We start from the raw sequence: 18,693 nt of genomic DNA on the forward strand, positions 1-18,693 counted from the left end.
TATTACATAAAGTTACCTCAATTGTGTTAAATGTCGTGCTTTCTTGGAGATAGTAACCCTGGGAAGGAGTTGAAATGATCCTCATGTGCTTCACACCATCGAATCTGTGAAATGACCAGGAGCAGACACACTTTAAATCAAGGAGTTTCCATGGTAACAAAAAAGTTGTATTGCATATGTGATGGCATCAAGAGAGCAAACGTAAAATGAAAAAAAAAAGCAAAATACATCATTTATTTTTAACTAAGTTCAGATGTTTCGGCTACAGAGAATTTTTATTTCTGATTTTTTTGGATTTGGGATTTTTTTTAATTTTATATTTTATTTTAATCTGTGTTGCAGATTCTGAAGTATCACTTAATGACAGTATCAACGTTACTAGGGGACTTCCCTTTCTTCATCCCCCCTCTCCTTAACAGGCAGAGCGACACAAGCTTAGGATAGACACAAAAAAATGGTATACTTACTTCAGACTCAGGGCGTACTTGTTGTCTCGAAATCGAATTATGAAAGTACCTGTTGGTGAATTCTCCAAGATTTCTCGAGCCCTATCTCTATCGATGCCTTCTTGGTACCTGGTGGGGAGTCAAGGGTAGAAATTATTTTTCCCAAACTGGACCCATAGCAGCTTTTTCATCAACATGTCATGGTTGGTGATAAATATAAAGATGTAAAGAACTGAACAGCATTTGAAATATCTGAAACTATCCCTTGAAAGAGCTACAAAACCACTTCAGTTTGTTTAATATTCAGAGCTGTTATCGTCGACTATCACAAGCATCGTTTTCCATGAGTGAGATTTTCATCAAAGACAAACGGATATAATTTCTATGCTTGAAGGTCATCAGCATTTGGGCCAAGTTAGGGAATACTTTAGTGTTCAAGATGTGGTGTTGCTGGTTTGAAGGCTCAGAAGTTTGTTTCTTATAAAATACTGGGGTTCTGTTGTAGCATTGTATAAACCAAGATTTAATTCCAATGCTAAACATACCTGAAGGGAATTTTGTCACTGAGTCACATTATTTACTCACAAAGTGTATACATTAATGTTTTCCATGTGAATTTACAGGGCTATAAATTACTGAATGATCAAGGTTGCTTTTATCTGTGAGCCATGATTAAACTATACATATCTGTTATTTTAAACAATCACAGTTAAATGTTCAAGCTGTTTCTAAATATGGAGGGCCAAAAGAGTGAAAACTTTTTTCAAGGGTTTCCCTCCCCACTCATCCCCCCCCCCCTCCCATCAAATTTAGGAATTTTCAGGACAGGACATAATTCCTGGGGACACTTTTAATTTAGTGATGGTACAGAAAATCTTGAACCGTCCCATGAAATTGAGAAAATCTGGCCACCTTGCATTGGCTTGTAACACATGGTTACACAATAATGTATTTGCCACAAAACCTGGTCACAATGTTACCTTTTGCCTTTCATATATCACAATATCATGAACAATTTACCTGCATCATGTTTAGGCTCTAGCCAGTAATCAATGCCTGTATTACATTCTCCCAAATCCGTAGAAGCTGTCCCTGTTAACTTTTAAGTTTACGAGCGAAAATAAACCAAACGATTAAACAATTAAATTTTGACAAAGAGAAAAGATTTCAACATGTCATGTTTTCTTTCTAGAATTGCTTTGACAGAATACATCTTGTTCTGTTCTGTTATTGCAGCATGCAAAAGTGAAACAGTGTACGAGAAAGGCAAGACAGAGAGATTGAAGTCAAAGGACAGAAGTACAAAAAGAGTCGTTAAATGTTTTGAAGGACGCATTCGGTTAAAAGCAAAAAGAAGCTGGTATTGACTGACCATGGTCTACTGGACAGATTTTCACGAGCAGGGACAGGTAGAGGTATGGCCCGGGTGTCTGCTCTAGCTGGAAAACCATTGGGCTGTTTCATAAGCAGTCCTGACTGTTCGTAGCTCTGAAATAGATGACAGCCCAAAGAAAGAACAGTTTGAAAGCTATCTTAAAATGTACTAGCCGAACCAAGGGTTAACTAAACAAAAAAATGTTAATGTATTTATGGTTTTGGAGAACAATCTACCAGAAAGGGCGGGGGGGGGGGGGGGCTGCTGCAAGTTTGCTGATAAGATTTGCAATAACCCTAAAACAATTCCCTAAAACAGTAACCCTAAAACAAAGTGCTCAAATTCATTTAACTTTCTCAATATTACAGCCACCTTAACAATGTTGTCTTGAGATTAATTTCATTACACCAAAATGAGGCAAAAATACCTCAGAATTTGTCTCTAATATGCTTTAGGGACTTGCTTTTTAAGTATTGGGCCTTAGTGATTAAGATGATGTATAACAATAGTTCTACAGACACCAACCAACTTGAAGTAGGTGTTTACTACAATTATTACTAACAGAATTTATAAAGGTTGTCTGCTGCCCACATACTATCCAAGTACATGTTTTGACAAAGTAAGAAAGAAGGAAGGAAAAAATAAAGATGAGAAATGATACTTAAAGCAAGTCATACCGTTCGTACTACTTCTTTTTCTGAAAATAAAACAAAAATCATAATATTTAGAAGATTTACCAAAATATTTCTAACTTTTATTGCTTTACATGTGAAAAGTAGGAAATAGGTGGATACACTTAGGTGTTAACAAATAGTTACATGTAGGGGAAAATAATAGCAAGTGGAACGATGATGCACGAGGCTTACAAATCTTCCTAGTTACAAAGTTCAAATGCCAGTTTTTTTCACAATATAAATAATGAAACTTGTTACTGCATAACCTTCAATTCCACACAAACACATTTTAAGTGTTGTTACACTTAACTACACAACTATCACTACTCACTTTTGGACCTCAGACTTTGACACTTGATCTCCTCACTGGACCTGATACATTCCTTATGAACAGGGATCTGGCAGTCAGAACACTTGTAGCCTTGGTTTAACATCCCCCTATTGGATGGAAAGGAAATGGGGGGAAAAAATTAATAAGTTGGAATATCTTTTTTTTATATGAGAGAAATTATGCATAATGGATTGTTGGAATCTATGACCTGGACAGAATATGACAGGATTAATGGGACAAGGTGGGTTGGGGGGGGGGGGGGGGGGGGTAAGAGTTACCCTCTTGACAAACTGTCCATTTGATGTCAAAAGCAGGACAAATTGAAATTGGCAGAGACAAACTCCTACTATCACTGGCAATGACTAGTAAAGGATCATGAGGCATGTTTTTTTGTTTTTTTTTAATGAATACTGAATGAATGATTCCACTTGGAAAACTGGTACAGGTGAAGAACACCATGTGAGCCCAGAATCCCACGCACGACGTCGAGGCCTCTGACTTTATATTTAAGAATTAAGTTAGGCTAGGCAATACTGGCAGTATAAGTCTATAGCCTAACGTTTGTTGTACATTTTGTGTAGTACTAGCGCTGGCCATACTAGCGCCTGCAAGTGCTGGGGGCGGGGGGGATTACCTGCAGAATAACTATTTGAATTCAGCCAACTGCTACTTCAACTTTCATTCTGTATAATTATTTCTCATTGTCATTGTACTACGGAATGTCATCACTGCAAAATCACTAAACGTTGGTGACATCATGCATGGGATTCCAGGCGTACATGGTTTGCCTTACAGGTGATATACCTGATAAAAATGGTGTTTGTCAACTTGATTGTAGTCATCAAGTGCAAAATCCTACTCTACAAGTTGCATTAAATTACATATAACTTGGGTAACTTTCCAAAAACTTAAATAATTTCCTACCCTCTCACCCACTCTTCCCCGCCCCCCCCCCACATCATTTTTGGGCGGTCTCACACTGAAAGACTTCAGTGATCATTCTTACTATACGTACCTGAGCAGTTTCTTGCAGACTGCACAGTAGGTGGCTTTCATATGTGGGAAGGAGTGGTAGACGTACTGGTGATGGGTATTGTTTGGTGGAGAGATATTCTCCCTGTGTAGGAAACATAGGAAGTGAAACGAGGAAAAGAATATTAAAGTTTGATTTTGTTCCAAAAACTACTGCAACTAAACATGATGGGAAACCCTTAAAATAAAATGATACACGACATTTGATTACACCGAAATCAGTAAGCTTGAAATATTATGATTCTGAAATCAGTAGAATTCCAAAGATTGGTCGTTTTGAAAAGTTTTCAGCTATCTTTCTGATATTAAACTTTAATTGGGTTTTACAGGAGGTATAGTGAACTGAGCTAGGTGAAGGAATCTTCCACTGATGGCATCCAAAGAATCCAAACTGATATTATGAAACTATTTACTGCTGACATATCACACCGATTATATTAAAGAACACACATTGATAACACAGAGTATCAACTGGTGCAGAGATGCCACCAGCAGCATGACATATAGAGTCCATGCAGAGATTGCTACTTGGCTTTCTATAAACTATTACATAAATGTTGGCCCTACAGTACACACACAAACTTATCATAGCCCGAGGTCCTAACAGGGCCACTTTGAATTCATGTTGTCATACACTCCTCCTAGTCATATCCTAACAGTAGGCCTACATACAAGTGTAGCCTACCTGTAGGCTATACTTTTCCAATATGAATGCAAACCACCGACTGCTTTTGAAATTTTTATTCACACTGCTTTCATAACTCACCTGTTTCCAAATCCTTAATGTTATCTTCTATGATCAATGAAAGCTACGTTGATCTCAGCAGCCTAGCCTATTCTGGCTTAATGTCAGTACAGTAGGCCTACTAGGATAGGCTTAGCCAATTAGTAGTAGTACTAGTAGTAGGCTATACCTGGTAAATTTATTTTTCAGATGACGTAGTGTGGAGTAAAATCGTTGTGATTGCCTCTTTTTTGAGGCCATATCCATTTAAATTTTCCTTTCGTTTTGGATAACTGCTTTTCTGTTTAGAAACATTCTGGATTCTGCAATGCGATGTGAGCAATTTTCCACAATATGCTTGTTGTAGTACTTGTACTTGTGGTTTGTAGTGCTTGTTGTGAACACATCAACTACGATCAGTGCTTGTGTGTGAAGTTTTGAAAGTTTGGCATTAGGCTTAATTCCAGTCGTTCTTTGTTTTGATCAATGGAGATTTACAAGACACAACCATTGGATATTGATCTCATTGTGTTAAAACGACTGCTTGAAAGAGACTTACGTACTCTGTGATTATTATGTGACTTAAGTTATCTCATCGATGGTTTTGCTTCGTCAGAAAGATTTTCGACGAAAATGGTAATGTACCATATCTGTTGATGGCACTGCAGAATACAAACTGATATCATCAAAGTTTCAACTGCCCAGTGACATTACACTAATGGGTGACATCCCTGTTCCGATGTCTCTATGTTCCAACAAAAAGAAAAAATTCTGAGCAATTTTTTTTGTATCCAAAAATTTGTTTGTACCAAGAAAAGTAGTTTTGTGACCCCAATTTTTTTGGGACTAATTTTTTTTGGACCAACATTTTTTGGACCAAATTTTTTGAGACAAATATTTTTGGTACTCAAATTTTTTGGGACCAAAATCGTTTTTGGACAAATGTTCGAATATATTCGAATAAAATGTGTTAAGTAGGCCTACCATTTTCTTTTTGGGGGGGGGGGGATTTTGGTCCAAAAAAAGTTGGTCCCAAAATATTGGGGTCTGAAAACTTGTTTTCTTGGTACAAACAATTTTTTTGATAAACAAAATTGTCACAATTTTTTTCTTTTTGTCGGAGCATAGAGACGTCGGAACATAGAGACGTCGGTACATAGAGATGTAACCCACTAATGATATCAAAGAATGTAATACATTGGTATCACTGAGTACCCAATGATGAATGTGTGTATCACATTCATTACAGAATGTTTTACAATGTTTTCCAGTGGTCACCTTCCTTTTGTTCTACTCTGGACCAGTAAACCTGCTTCTATTTTTGTTGTTGTTGAAATGTCTGTACTTACTTGGACATCATGATGGCACTGACCCATTTATTCATCATTTCTAAGGTTTTGGTGGCTACTTCATAGCTGTTGAGTTCTGTTGCACCGGCAGCACCACTGGAGGGCTGTAGATAGAAGCAGTAACTCCACTGGGGGCAGAAGAGTAAGGGGTCAGGTTTAGACTCTTTATTAACAAAGACCTGCCGAAACATATGGGAGATGAGGGGGTTACAGGCCACGACCGAAGGTCCACGACACCGAAGGTCTTCGAGACCGAGGTCCGCAAGACCGAACTATTGCAAGGCCTATAATAGTGGTAAAGACAAGTATCTCTCTCAAAAGTCTTGCCCCCCCCCTCCCCCAAATGAAATATGAGAATACAATATAACTTAATAATTAGATATAGCGATACCCTATTTAAACAATATTGCCCCCCTTGTCAATCTCCTTGACCTGCTCTGAAGCCCCTCTAATGAAAAAGTCTAGTTACGCCTATCGATGGACCATGTATAGACCATCGGTCTACACAGACCATCGGTCTCACAGACCATCGGTCTCTCGGATCATATGTTCGCGGAAATTTGGTTTCGCGGACCTTCGGTCTCATGGAATTCCCCCGATGAGGGTGTGACAGACAGATTGAGGATTTGCCGAACAAATTGTGAATGGACAACTGGCAAAACATTACAGCACACACAACAACGTAAACATGGACAAACCTTGCGGGGGAAAATAAATACCAGAAACCCAGTTAGCTTTGTGATTACTTGCCAAACAATTTGTTCAAAATTCAAAATACTGTAACTATCTGACTAATGTAGAGCAAGTGAGTTACATTTGTCCAAGAATTAAGTGAGAATCAGAAAAGATTTGTAGAAGTAACTTGTGGGGTATTAACCATGTCATTTTGGAGGATTTTACTGTATAGAATTTTAAACAAAAATGTTTCAATATCCAGAGAGAACAGTTTTCTATGTGAAATATATAGACACATTTGACCAACTTTGAGCTAGCAATTCACATGAAATTGTTATTTAGAGGTATATATGACATTGTTTGTATACTGTGAAAATATTTTTGAGAAATGGCAAAGTTTTCCACGATTTGAGATAACCTGTTGACTCCTTGAAGCTCAGAGGGAGATACCCTTTGAGTGCACGTTTAAACCACCAGTATGAACTCTGAAGCAGATTTCATTACCTGGATGTCAGGTATGTTTTGGTGAAGACCTATAGAGCCCTTCAGGTAACTAACAGTTTTCAGACTTCGACCTCTGTTGACCCCAAATGGCCATTGAACTTCACAGAGAACACTAGTGTTCTTGTACTGAATAAGATGGATCCACACACCAAGTATAAAGCTAACTTTTGAGTTACCGTGTTTTCAAGCAAGTGTTACTGTCAGACATACATACATGCCATCACCATTGCATAGGTCCTTTTTGCCTCCCGCAAGGAATAAACAAAACAAAAAACAAAAAACGCCCAGACCAAAATTCTAATGATGGCAGGCGAAAATCAGATTTCCATATTTAAACATAATCATGAGGGTAAAGCCAGATCAGAACAGAGGAAGAAATACTCTTGTACACATCCAGATGGAGACCACATCATCCAAATTCAGAGTCAGTGAAAACAAGTGCTGGGTAATTCTCACTTCATTCAATTCCAAGCAGCGTTTGACTGAACATTCACTTCCAGTTATGCGTCGTGTCGCTGGAATTATAAGCGGCTACATATAAAGAAAATCTCCGAATGGAAACTTTTTAAGTCAGTTCTAGAGATGAATGGCGAAAAATTATATCGATTGTTAACACCGAGGTGACGAAAAAAGTACCTACCTTCCCTCTTCCTTTCGGTAGTTCCTCCACGTCATAGTGCTCCAGTTCTATGGAGTATTGGAAATCGTGTGTTTCCATACCCTGAGAGAATAAAATAAATCATTTAAATCAATCAATCAGTCCATAAAACCCAATCAATCAATAAGAGTACTTGTGACAAACGACCACAAAATTCTTACATAAATCATAATGGAATTAAAAAATGATCCTTTCCAAGGTGTAAAAAGCTTCATCTAATATCTATGATATTATATCACGCAAGTAAAATCTTATCAATTAATCCTGCTTTTTCGTTTATTCGTGATATTTAAATGTACGTGTCTGCGTGAGTGTCTGTGTTTGAGTTGTTACAACGCTGGTTTTACTGCACTGCTTATTTACTCCAAAAGCCTAGCACAAACTGTGTTTTGCAACAGGATGGTTTGTGGGAAAAATCCTCAAAAAACACTTACTTCATTTTTACCCACCCCCCCCCCTCTCTCTCTTTTATTGAAGTTGATACAGTTTAACAACAGAGCTATAGAGTACAGTTTTTAAATTTTGCCAAAAATGGTCATGCTCTTTTAAAACTTTTCTTAACTTCTAAAATAAAAAAAGAAACACATTTTGGATCTTAACAGCTTCAACTTCAATTATTTTCATCATAATTATCTTAAAATATATAGAAGATGCCACAAATTTAAAAATAAAAACAATCAACCAATATATATTATGCTTTAATGCACCAAAGTATACTTTTTTTATTGGGAGACAATATTTAAAATTCACTTCAGGTGAGTTTCTGCAAAAGTGAAACAAAAGAATTGGAAAAACAGGACAGAAAATAAGATTATCAAAAGAAAATTAACTCAAACCAAGAAAACCCAAACAAAAAAACAGGAAACCCCCCAAAATAACAGAAAATTTGCCCACTTCTATGATTTGCCTTCAATTATTGATGAACTATGCATAAAGGACAGCCCAGTGCTAAATTTACTAATAAAAGTAGAACAAATATACATATACTATTGCATCGTAGTGAAATGTTTGCGTGCCATTCCTAATATTGGATTTTTAGTGTTTTTGAGATGTTGTGAAAACTTGAAATTATTACAGTTGGTACCACAAGTGAACCTTAAAAGGTGTCCCTACTCTTATAAGAGTCTATATCAATCCGCCCAATCGTTTTTGATATGTTATCAATTGGTGTATGGCTTGGTATTGAAGAGCATGAATTGAAGTACATGTGGTGCAAAACATGAGGCCAAATGAGGCAATTTTAGACCCATTCAGGCCTCTCAGGTGTATGGATATTGTTTACTACTTAGATACTTAGATTAAGAGGTTTGTTTTACAAGTGACAAAAACTTCCGGCTCTCATAGCAATGAATTTGCACGGTCATGATATGGAACATTGACGGTACCATGGAAGGCCATTTTGTCAGCTATCCGGTGATGGGTAGCGTTTAGCTAGTGAGAACTTTTATCTACACTCAGAGACCACATTACTTTCATTATTTATTGTATAGGTCAATGGGACATTTCATAGGCATATGCTACCTTGATGCAAACACGTGTAGTTTCAAAGTTCCATATCGACAGCAACTTGCTTTCTTTCTTTACTTTTTTCTTCTTTTTTTTCACTTTTAATGTTGTCTGGCCGTCAGGATTGGATAGGGTTGCACTTTTGTCTAAGGGGATGTGAAGGTTAAAACAATATTAACTCCAATGACTGTAGTGCACTTGCATTAATTGTATACATATCTGGATGCATTTGTCAAGGCATCCCGCGTTTAAAAATGCATCCCACGTTTAATAATGCATCCCAAAATTGAAGAAAAATATTTGATGTACATTTCAACATGAACAAAAAAAAAATTGTTAGTATTCAGCTATGAGGTCACACCTGTTTGCTTCAAGTTCACTTTGGGTACAAAACGAATACAAATTTTTACCAGTATGCTTAGGAGATGTCCCTCTTTCATCAGTGGAGAATGCTTTTAAAATGCTAGCCATAAAGTCACACAAGCCACAGTGATGTGTTTCTTTAATGCTTGAACATTCATGCTCATAATGTACATAATGTTCAGATGCACATTTGTAAAAGTTCTCTAAATTTGGAGTGATACATTTTATGTAGGACTATCTTTACCCTATACTTAACCAAACTTCTCCCTTTGCTCTTGTGACAATATAACAAGTACACTAACCTGAGCAAAAAACACTACCATTCAGATATCCTCAACCCACCTGTCTCCTCCTTCCAACCGCACCCCGACCCCTCCCAATTCAGAAAATATTTGCCCATCATTTCTGATTTCAAGTCAGATGTGTCAAACGACTGCATGCAGCAATGATACTATCCATATCCAAACTTTTGACAGTCTTTATTGACTAAGTATATATATATATTGCAATATGGTCTTTAGGTTGACTACAGTCTACTACACACAGAACACAGTCACCTACAAGACTCTTTGAACCGTAGAACAGATTTTCAAAAAATTTGTGTCGTTAAAGAAACAGCTTTATATGCCAACAAATGCAAGGTGTGTGGTGAATTACAGCCAACTTAGAACAAACATGTGAGCGCTACTTTTATGCCAGTGCAATTCAAAACTTGACCTTGGGTAAATACTTTGTGTAGGAACAAGGAAGGAGGAATGTGAGCAAGATTCCTTCAGCAAGTTATGTCCATGTTACATCCCAATCCTACCATTGGACATGCCACACAAATATATTTTGTTACAAAACATTAGTACTTAGTATGTATGTATGTATGTATGTTATGTATGTTTATTATGTATGTATATGTTTTATGTATGTAATTGCATGTATTATATGTAGTTGTATATATATATATATATATATACATTCATATATAGCTGTCTTGTTTATGAAAACCCCCCAAAAAATCAAAAGAAACATTACTTCCAAAAAAAGATAATATTTTACCAAAGAGAATTTGGATCTGATCAAAGTACTACAAAAAGTCAATTTCTCTTATAATTAATCTTTCTGATCTTCATCCCTGAGATGAGATTGCATTTAAAATATCAAAATATGCACAATAAATGCTTCACAATACAATACTGTCTATCCAGAATGGAAATTTTTTAACTTTGTACAAATAAACTTCCTTAAAACGAGTATCTTTTAAACAGTAATGCTGAACATAAGAACAAATGACTGTTATGAAGAAAATTAAGATAATGATGAAGTTACATATTATTTTTTTCCCCAAGAAATCTGACAAATAAGCATCGTTTTGTCATGCATGCAGAATGGAAGGTGGGAACACACAGAGGGTTAGGAATAACATGTGATATTAGTAGCTATAACAGTACACAGTTAAAGCAGTAGTGCACAGCAATTGTCGTTAGATATTCAATATGTTTCCTGTTCTCATTTACATCACTATTATTAATTTCAGACCATTGTTATTAAATGATCAAACAATCTGAGGTCCTTTGTTGACTGAAAAAACTATCATAATTTTGTTATATTTGATACTCATGATCAGTTTTGATACTACAATATCATTTCAAAGAATTTAATAACTTCATGGAAAGCAATTCAAACTTGACACGCCTCATTCTTCTGCTTGAGCACACTTTTACAATTTACGATTTACTATAGACAACAAATTGGGTTACACCCTATCGGACCGAAAGCCAATTCTCTGAAGCCAATTCTCAGAAGCATATAGTGTTGCCAGTTTGAGGTGCAGGGCTAATAGATATAACTTGGTATTAAGACAACAAAACACTGACACGATGTTAGATGCATTTCTATGCACCAGGAAACGAACAACCTCACACTATTGATTGAAATGTGTTCGCTTTCAGCGTGAGGGAAAACAACACAGTTAGTCTGTTATGCAGAGTAAGTTTGTTAAAGGAGCAACGATATAGTCTGTTAAAGCTGTGAAAGCAGAGAATATGAGGAATGGTGAATAAATGGGTATTTTCATACATATAGGTCACACTGTGACAGTACGTTGCAACGTCGCAACAATAAATAGGCCACAGAGAAAGACATAGGACAGTCCCACAGAAGAAAAAAGAACGGCAACAATTAATTCACAGAGTCTACTATTTTTACATCGGGTGACAGATCTGTCACAAAGGATGTCTTTTCATTGGACAAATTTTCGATGTGAACGTGTCACAAGCACAGCCAGCCATGCTGCCAGTCATATTTTTGTGCATAGATGTTATATAGGAGATGCACACAAATCATGCAGTCTACTCAGGTAGCTATTTGGTGATATCGTTGCTATAGCAACAAAGATAAGAATACTTAACTCACTTACTAACCATGGGATGCCATTTGGATAGAAACTACACATGGGCGGGTTTCGTTTCCATAGCTAATATACCCTTAATTCTCACCTATGCAAACACTCTTTCTTAAAAGGTTCGGATAAGGCATACGTTAGAGGAAGCTAATGCTGTCTGGGGGGTGGGGGGGGGCATTGTCATTAACATTTTTATTAGTTTTATAGGATGCAATGTTTAAGTATTACATGGGTTGGAGAATATACCAACGACAAGAAGTGGACAGAAACCTGCTTCTGTTGGTTGACAACGTTTTTTGGTGGGTTTTGATAGAAATGACATCTGGCAAAGCTAACAGAATTTGATATATGTCTCATCATGAATTTGATGCCCTCTGTATCTTACACAAAATGATCTCGATGCCCAATCGATTTCCAAAAAGAAAACATTCTCTGGTTTGAGATTATGATATTGTTTTCATTGTACTTAATTGGATGATCTCCCTCCCTCCCTCCCTTCCCTCTCCCTCCCTCACACCCTCCGTTCCCCCTCTCTATACTCTTCCCTGCAAAAGGCTTCAAAGGTCAGATGTTGGTTACTAGGCAGGGTTTCTCTGCCTCAATGTAAAATATGTGATGACGTAGTAATCATGGCTGTCTTGAGTTTATGTGATACGTAATTTTGAGACCCAACGAATAAACAAAATAGGTCGTCCAGTTCTGAAGTTAAGTGTTTAAACTCCTCCTTCCTTCACATGCAATTGTGAGTGTACAAAACGTGTAGTAGCAAACTTGTACGACGAGAAAAACAAACAACAAGTGTCAATTAGGGTTGAACCTAAGTTAAAAGGATTAAATACACAAATAAACTGGGAGGATTATGTATTACACATGGTGAAGAAAATGATAAATGTCAGGATTCCTGCGGCCATTCTGAAATGTTAATCATCAAGGTGCCATCGAACGTAAATTTGAAAGTGTGACATGACCGGGTGGAGACAGCTAAAACAGGTGTGGATAAAAAATTGATAATTTCTGAATTTTTAGTGCAATTTTCTCGAACTTTCTTTCGAACAAAAACGTGACTAAGATATGAAAAGATTTTTTTGTCCTCATGCAATGTTTCAAAAACTGTTCATCATTTTTCTTTATGAGCTCTTCACGAGTGAGAATTATGATATGGAAGATTGATGAAATGGGTAAGGGGGAAACGAGAAGGAAAGGAACGAAAAATAAATATTGATATTTATTTTTCGAGTAAAATCACAGTAGACAAACCCACAGGTTTTTTCGTATGACTTTCAAATTTTTCTAACGATGCAAACTTATGGTTTCCATCTAATATCTGATTCTGCAAAAACATTGTGTATATGTGACTATCATTTACCGAATCACTCCATGTCAAATGCATAGTTCTCTATTTTGCAAAGACAAAACAAAAACTAAAACTTTTGGTTGCCACAGGAATCCTGACCAGTTTAGAAAACAGTGTGAAGAGCAGGCAAATTGAATGTACAAAAAAACCGCCCCAACGAAAAAAAAACAAATTAATGAAAAAGCAAGCAGATGGTAGGGAGGAGCAGGGTTAAAGGGAATGGGTTGTACTACCTACCCAGAGTTTCTCCACATTCAGCTAGTGAGGGGAAAAAATGACAGAGACTAATGGACTAAGGAATGATGATGCTGTAAGTCAAGGACCTTTTCACGACTATACCACTGAGATGTTAGATATAATATAGCCATGGTAAAAGCAGCAGACAGGTTTAATAGATAAATTAAACACACATTTCTGGCTGAGAGAGTTCACACCATTTACCCAGAGGGGTATTTTTTTTTTAGGGGGGGGACAAAAACTGTACCTAGGACGATCGTAAAACTACAGTTTTTTTGGGGGGGCGGGGAATATTTGGATTTCATTTTTAATTTCCTTTCTTCCAGGGTTGTTCCAGAACAAAAGATAAATTGTCGAATAAATTCTGCAAGAGGACAAATTTTGGTAATGTCCGAAAGTGACCGAAATTTACGGGTAAAAATTATAGACCGGAATGCAAAAATGCATTGTGGTTTCGATGATGTAACATGAGCAGTTTTCTTCATGAATCCTTAAATTTGATATGGTACATCTACAAACCAAATATGAGATCTGTCCATGTGGTTCCCTTCTTGAAATATCATGTTCATAAGGCTTTCACGATTTGACCTGTTGTACCCAAATGACCTTTGACCTCCACCAAAATCAATCGGCTTCTTGTACTCAATGTTATACACCTTCATACTACGTATGAGATCTGCCCAAGCTTTTCCAATATTGAGGTATCGTGTTTACAAGGTTTTCAAAATTTGACCTCTGATTGACCTCCACCAAAAACAATAGGCCTCTTGTACTCAATGTGGTTACTTCTACACACCAAATATGAGGTCTGCCAAAGCTTCCCTTCTTGAGATATCGTGTTTAAAAGCTGGGCGTCACAAATGGACACACACACACGCCATCATGGATGCAAAGGTTACGATTATCATCGAAACCAAAAACGGTGGTTTTGCAAGTTCATGACTGCACTACTACTAGCAACTCAGATCTGATGCTGTAATAACTGAGCCTCCATAAGTTCCTTCTAACTTCAAGGGTAAATGATTTTGACACACGATAACAAATCTTTCAAATTTTGAAAAAAAATTGAATGTGATTTAATATCTGGGAATTTTCCTCCAGTAGTCATGTCCCTTGAAAACAAAGCATGACAAAGCATTTTTTTTATCTTTTCTCGCTTTTGTTGACCTCTGACCTCGTCTGAAACATTCTATGTCTACTCACGTTATGAAAGTGATCTTCTTAAATTGAAATATGTGACAAACTTTTGTGATACATTTAATCAAGTTTATCAACAATTTGAGAGTCAAAACAGGGCTTAAAACAATCGATGCAATTTTGGAATTCCTACCCATTTTCATGTTACCACAAAGAAATACAATTGTATTTTCTCCTACCCTTGTTTCTTCTTCGGCCCACCTCCTTTTTTCTTTTTTTTGTTTCTTACTTCATACTTGTACTCAATATGCATCAATGAAATCAGATGAGATAATAAAACTTTTGTTGCCTGTAAAATCCATTTTTCATCTACAGCTACAAGAAATACTTCAACCAATTATAACAAATGATTATAGTGTGTTTAATAACAAGATTCTACACGGAAGGATAAATAATACATTGATATACATAGAAATGCAAGCTGAAAATGGTTTCGAAAAAAGGTTTATACATATTAATGCATCATGCCCAAGGATGGCGACTCGCATTAATTAATTAATTAATTAATTAATTAATTAGGTGGGGAGGAAATAGATATATGCTGGTTATGACTGACACTTCCGAGAGGACGGACAGAATAACGGGGATCATCAAATCTGACATCAGACGACGGTAAGCTCAACAAAAATTTCAATCAAGAATTTATGCTTAATTATCTTTGACATTTCTTCTGAACTTATCATATCAGTTTCACTTTCTTGGTCGCTGAAATTAATCAACTGTACATTACCCAATAAACCAAGATTAATAATCATCATAAAAAATATATAAGTTCATTTCTATTTCTATATCTGTGGTGGGAACTTTGCTCTGTTGACAACTAATGATGTACAAAATATTCAGTTTCGACTATGGCCAGACCGATGCAAGAAATTAAGGAACAAGAAAAGTTGGGACACACTGCCGAAGTTAACGCGAGCATTTCTGAGAAACGTCTTGTGTTACAACGTGACCTTTCCCTCCACACAAAGCTTAGAGTTAAATATTTATAGTTTGTTCCCAATACAGAGTCATACTTTGTGTTTGCTTTTGTTCATTTTGTACCACAAGAAGATCAATACACCTAGTTTGAAATTATTCATCTTTCAAAATAAATTTTAAAAAATTCACCACCTACAGCAACTTCCAGCAGGTTCATTTAATCTGAAGACAAGATTTAGGGTAACTTCATTTAAAGTTTTGATAACAACCAACTTTTCATTTATTGGAGGAGGGGGGATGAAATGAGAATAAATGGATATTCTCAATTGATAAATTGATTCATATGTGACATAACAGTACAAACAAGGAATTGTTTATGGTAAATATCTAGACTGATTTTAATTCAGTAATGAAAGGCAACAAACTATCTTCAAGAGGCTGTGTGAGATTTCAGTACAAAATTTTGCACAATTTTAGTTCATTTCCAACCATTGCTCCAATAATCTTGAGGATTTTTTTTTTTTTTTTTGAATTCTATATTCTTTTCTTTTCATTTCTCTTCAATTTCACCAAAATTCCTACGATCAGTTTACAATGCCTCTGTGAACTTGAAGATTAACCATTTTGAATTAATTAATTAAAAAGTCTCAAACGACTACAACTGAGAGCCCTCACCCCCCCCCTTGCTTTCCACTAATCCCAATTTTCTTTAAAGCAAGTTGATATCAAGAACTGGAGTGTGGTTCAATCTTGCCAATTTTAACGTTTGTCCATTTGATGGAAACATAATTCATCAAGTCACTACCATAACAAGGTTATAAGGCTCCCCCTGTGTGGCAGACACATATAAGGCTACCTCCACCCCCCCCCACATAAATCAACAAACATAACCACCAATACCAGGCATATTCATAATACCATAGAGAGTAGTAATATATTGTATGAATACTGTGGATGTTAAAGCAAAGCCATCACCACTTTTTTCTTATTTATAATTATTATTATTAATTATTTTTTTCCTTACACCTTTTGAGCAGTGAATTTCAAGCAACTTTAAAGCTGTTAGATGCAAATTGCCCTCCAAGAGTACCAAGATAACAAACTTTCCACCAAAATATGATTCTGTGCTCTACATAAGACTCCCAAAATAAGCACTAACTCAACTAAAGAGTGACTTCAAATATAAAAATAAAAAACAGGGGGGAAGGGAAGGGGTGGGTAGGGGGTAAGCTGAGGGCGGGGGGATGGGGGGGAGAGTATTATCTGACTTGAAACAAAGAGGGCTTCCATCTGCAATCCTTTAAACCTTGCAAGATGTTGTTAGCCAAGTCCAAAAACAGAAACCCACAAAAAAATGATTTACCCGAAAGAGAATTCTATTTAGCTACAAAGTGTTAAAAAAAAGAAGAACTTTTAGCCCAGATTGAAACTTGTAACTTGACTTACCCTTCCTTTGCACACCAGCAAAGCTTTGTCAAACAGAAAACAGGATTTCTGAGCTGCACCAGTAGGTCTGTAAGGAAAAAACAGAGAGAACCAAATGAAGCAAAAAATATCTTACAGACATGGCAATTTGAACTATTTATCCTGAGGTAGTAAGTGAGTGGTATTAACCAGTCATTCAGAATTTACTAGACTTTGCGCTCTTTTCTATTTCGTCTATTTATCTTGTTGTGAATATTTAAGGGGATTTCCACAATTTCCCCAAAAGTTGCAGAATTTTCAGGTAGTAAAGCTCAGTGGCAAAGTAGCTCAAGTGGTTAACACGCCGGTGCCTTTCAATCATAAGGTCCCTGGTTCGAGTCACTCCCAGATTAATGTATGTCGTCCAGTTACAGAGTTGTTGACAATTAACAATTCATAATCATGGACGTTAAATATGAATGTAAGAGACTGACTTCGGTCAGCTTGCGGCTTTGATAAGCCAATGGGGCTTCTTCGCGAGTTCCTGCTTGCAGGAGGATCTAATATACATACACAAACAAGTCTCAACAATGATTTGGTCTTCTGCTTGAATCCAATTTTAAAATGGAAAGGCAGATTGTCAATAAAAGCAGTCCTTTAACCGTTCTAATCTGATGAGGCGTATTTCATTTTTAATTAAATAAATCTGGCACCATTTTGATGAAGGTAGCATTGAAAATCATTTAAAAAATTTTTATTAAAAAAATCATAAATTAATTGTGGAGAGGGTGGCGGCAGCCTGTACTTAGACCTATACCCCTTCTCCAGGTCGTGACATCTTTCTCTTCATTTCTTCAGATAAAATGATGGTTACCCTATCCTAAGGCCACTGAGGGAGATGATCAGTTTGCTTTATATAGACTACTTGTAATGTTAACTGCACATTATATATTTATTGTTATTTTGTTGTATTGTAGTTCTGTAGTTTTGAAGACTTTTTGTAAGATCTGCAATTTATTTTTACATGTTCAAACATTGTCTTTTTCTACAATTCAATTCCCCCTCCTGCCCCCCCTCCCTGCCCCCTCCCACACAAACTTTTACCCCCTTTCCGGGTTAAGAGCATTTTTCTATTTTCCTTCTTTTTTTTTTTTTTCGTCTGGTAACTTACGCCTTCCGGGCATTGATTCTAATCTTCAGCTCCCCATCAAGATGGAGACGCCCCAGTTCAGTGACTGGACTCTGATTGTAGTTGACAAGACTGAGGGGGGTGAAAAAAAACAAAGTTTAATTCCAAAGATATGGCAGAAATTAGAAAGAGCACTGTGAGAAAATATTTTGGAAAGTTGATACAGAAAAAACATCACAAAGATTTAAAAGAATCAATTGAAATTAGTAAATACAAATGTTGATAATAGTCTTCACAAATATTAAAGAAAAAAAAAAAGATGATGATGATGATGATGATGATGATGGTTGATACCAAATTTATGTTCACTTTACAGTTTTGTAGAATTCTGCAATAGCGCCCTCCTGTTAGGGAACCGTGGG

At 36.4% G+C, this 18,693-nt stretch overlaps 1 protein-coding gene across 2 annotated transcripts in view; it reads right to left on the reverse strand.

The window, feature by feature from the left end:
- LOC139964160 (guanine nucleotide exchange factor VAV3-like) overlaps positions 1-18,693 on the reverse strand; it is a 78,314-nt gene that overhangs the window by 4,678 nt on the left and 54,943 nt on the right. Inside the window, exons 12-22 of one of the 2 annotated variants that reach the window (XM_071965536.1) lie at positions 18,314-18,403; positions 17,185-17,251; positions 13,621-13,641; positions 7,751-7,831; positions 5,932-6,059; positions 3,842-3,943; positions 2,827-2,933; positions 2,499-2,518; positions 1,819-1,934; positions 468-575; positions 17-104 (exon numbers count right to left, since the gene is read on the reverse strand). In XM_071965536.1, coding sequence (XP_071821637.1) covers positions 17-104; positions 468-575; positions 1,819-1,934; positions 2,499-2,518; positions 2,827-2,933; positions 3,842-3,943; positions 5,932-6,059; positions 7,751-7,831; positions 13,621-13,641; positions 17,185-17,251; positions 18,314-18,403 — 928 coding nt within the window. The remainder of the gene's footprint in view (positions 1-16; positions 105-467; positions 576-1,818; positions 1,935-2,498; positions 2,519-2,826; positions 2,934-3,841; positions 3,944-5,931; positions 6,060-7,750; positions 7,832-13,620; positions 13,642-17,184; positions 17,252-18,313; positions 18,404-18,693) is intronic. The other variant, XM_071965537.1, reaches the window with a different exon arrangement.

This window comes from Apostichopus japonicus, chromosome 22, assembly GCF_037975245.1.
Source record: "Apostichopus japonicus isolate 1M-3 chromosome 22, ASM3797524v1, whole genome shotgun sequence".
Lineage (NCBI taxonomy): Eukaryota > Metazoa > Echinodermata > Holothuroidea > Aspidochirotida > Stichopodidae > Apostichopus > Apostichopus japonicus.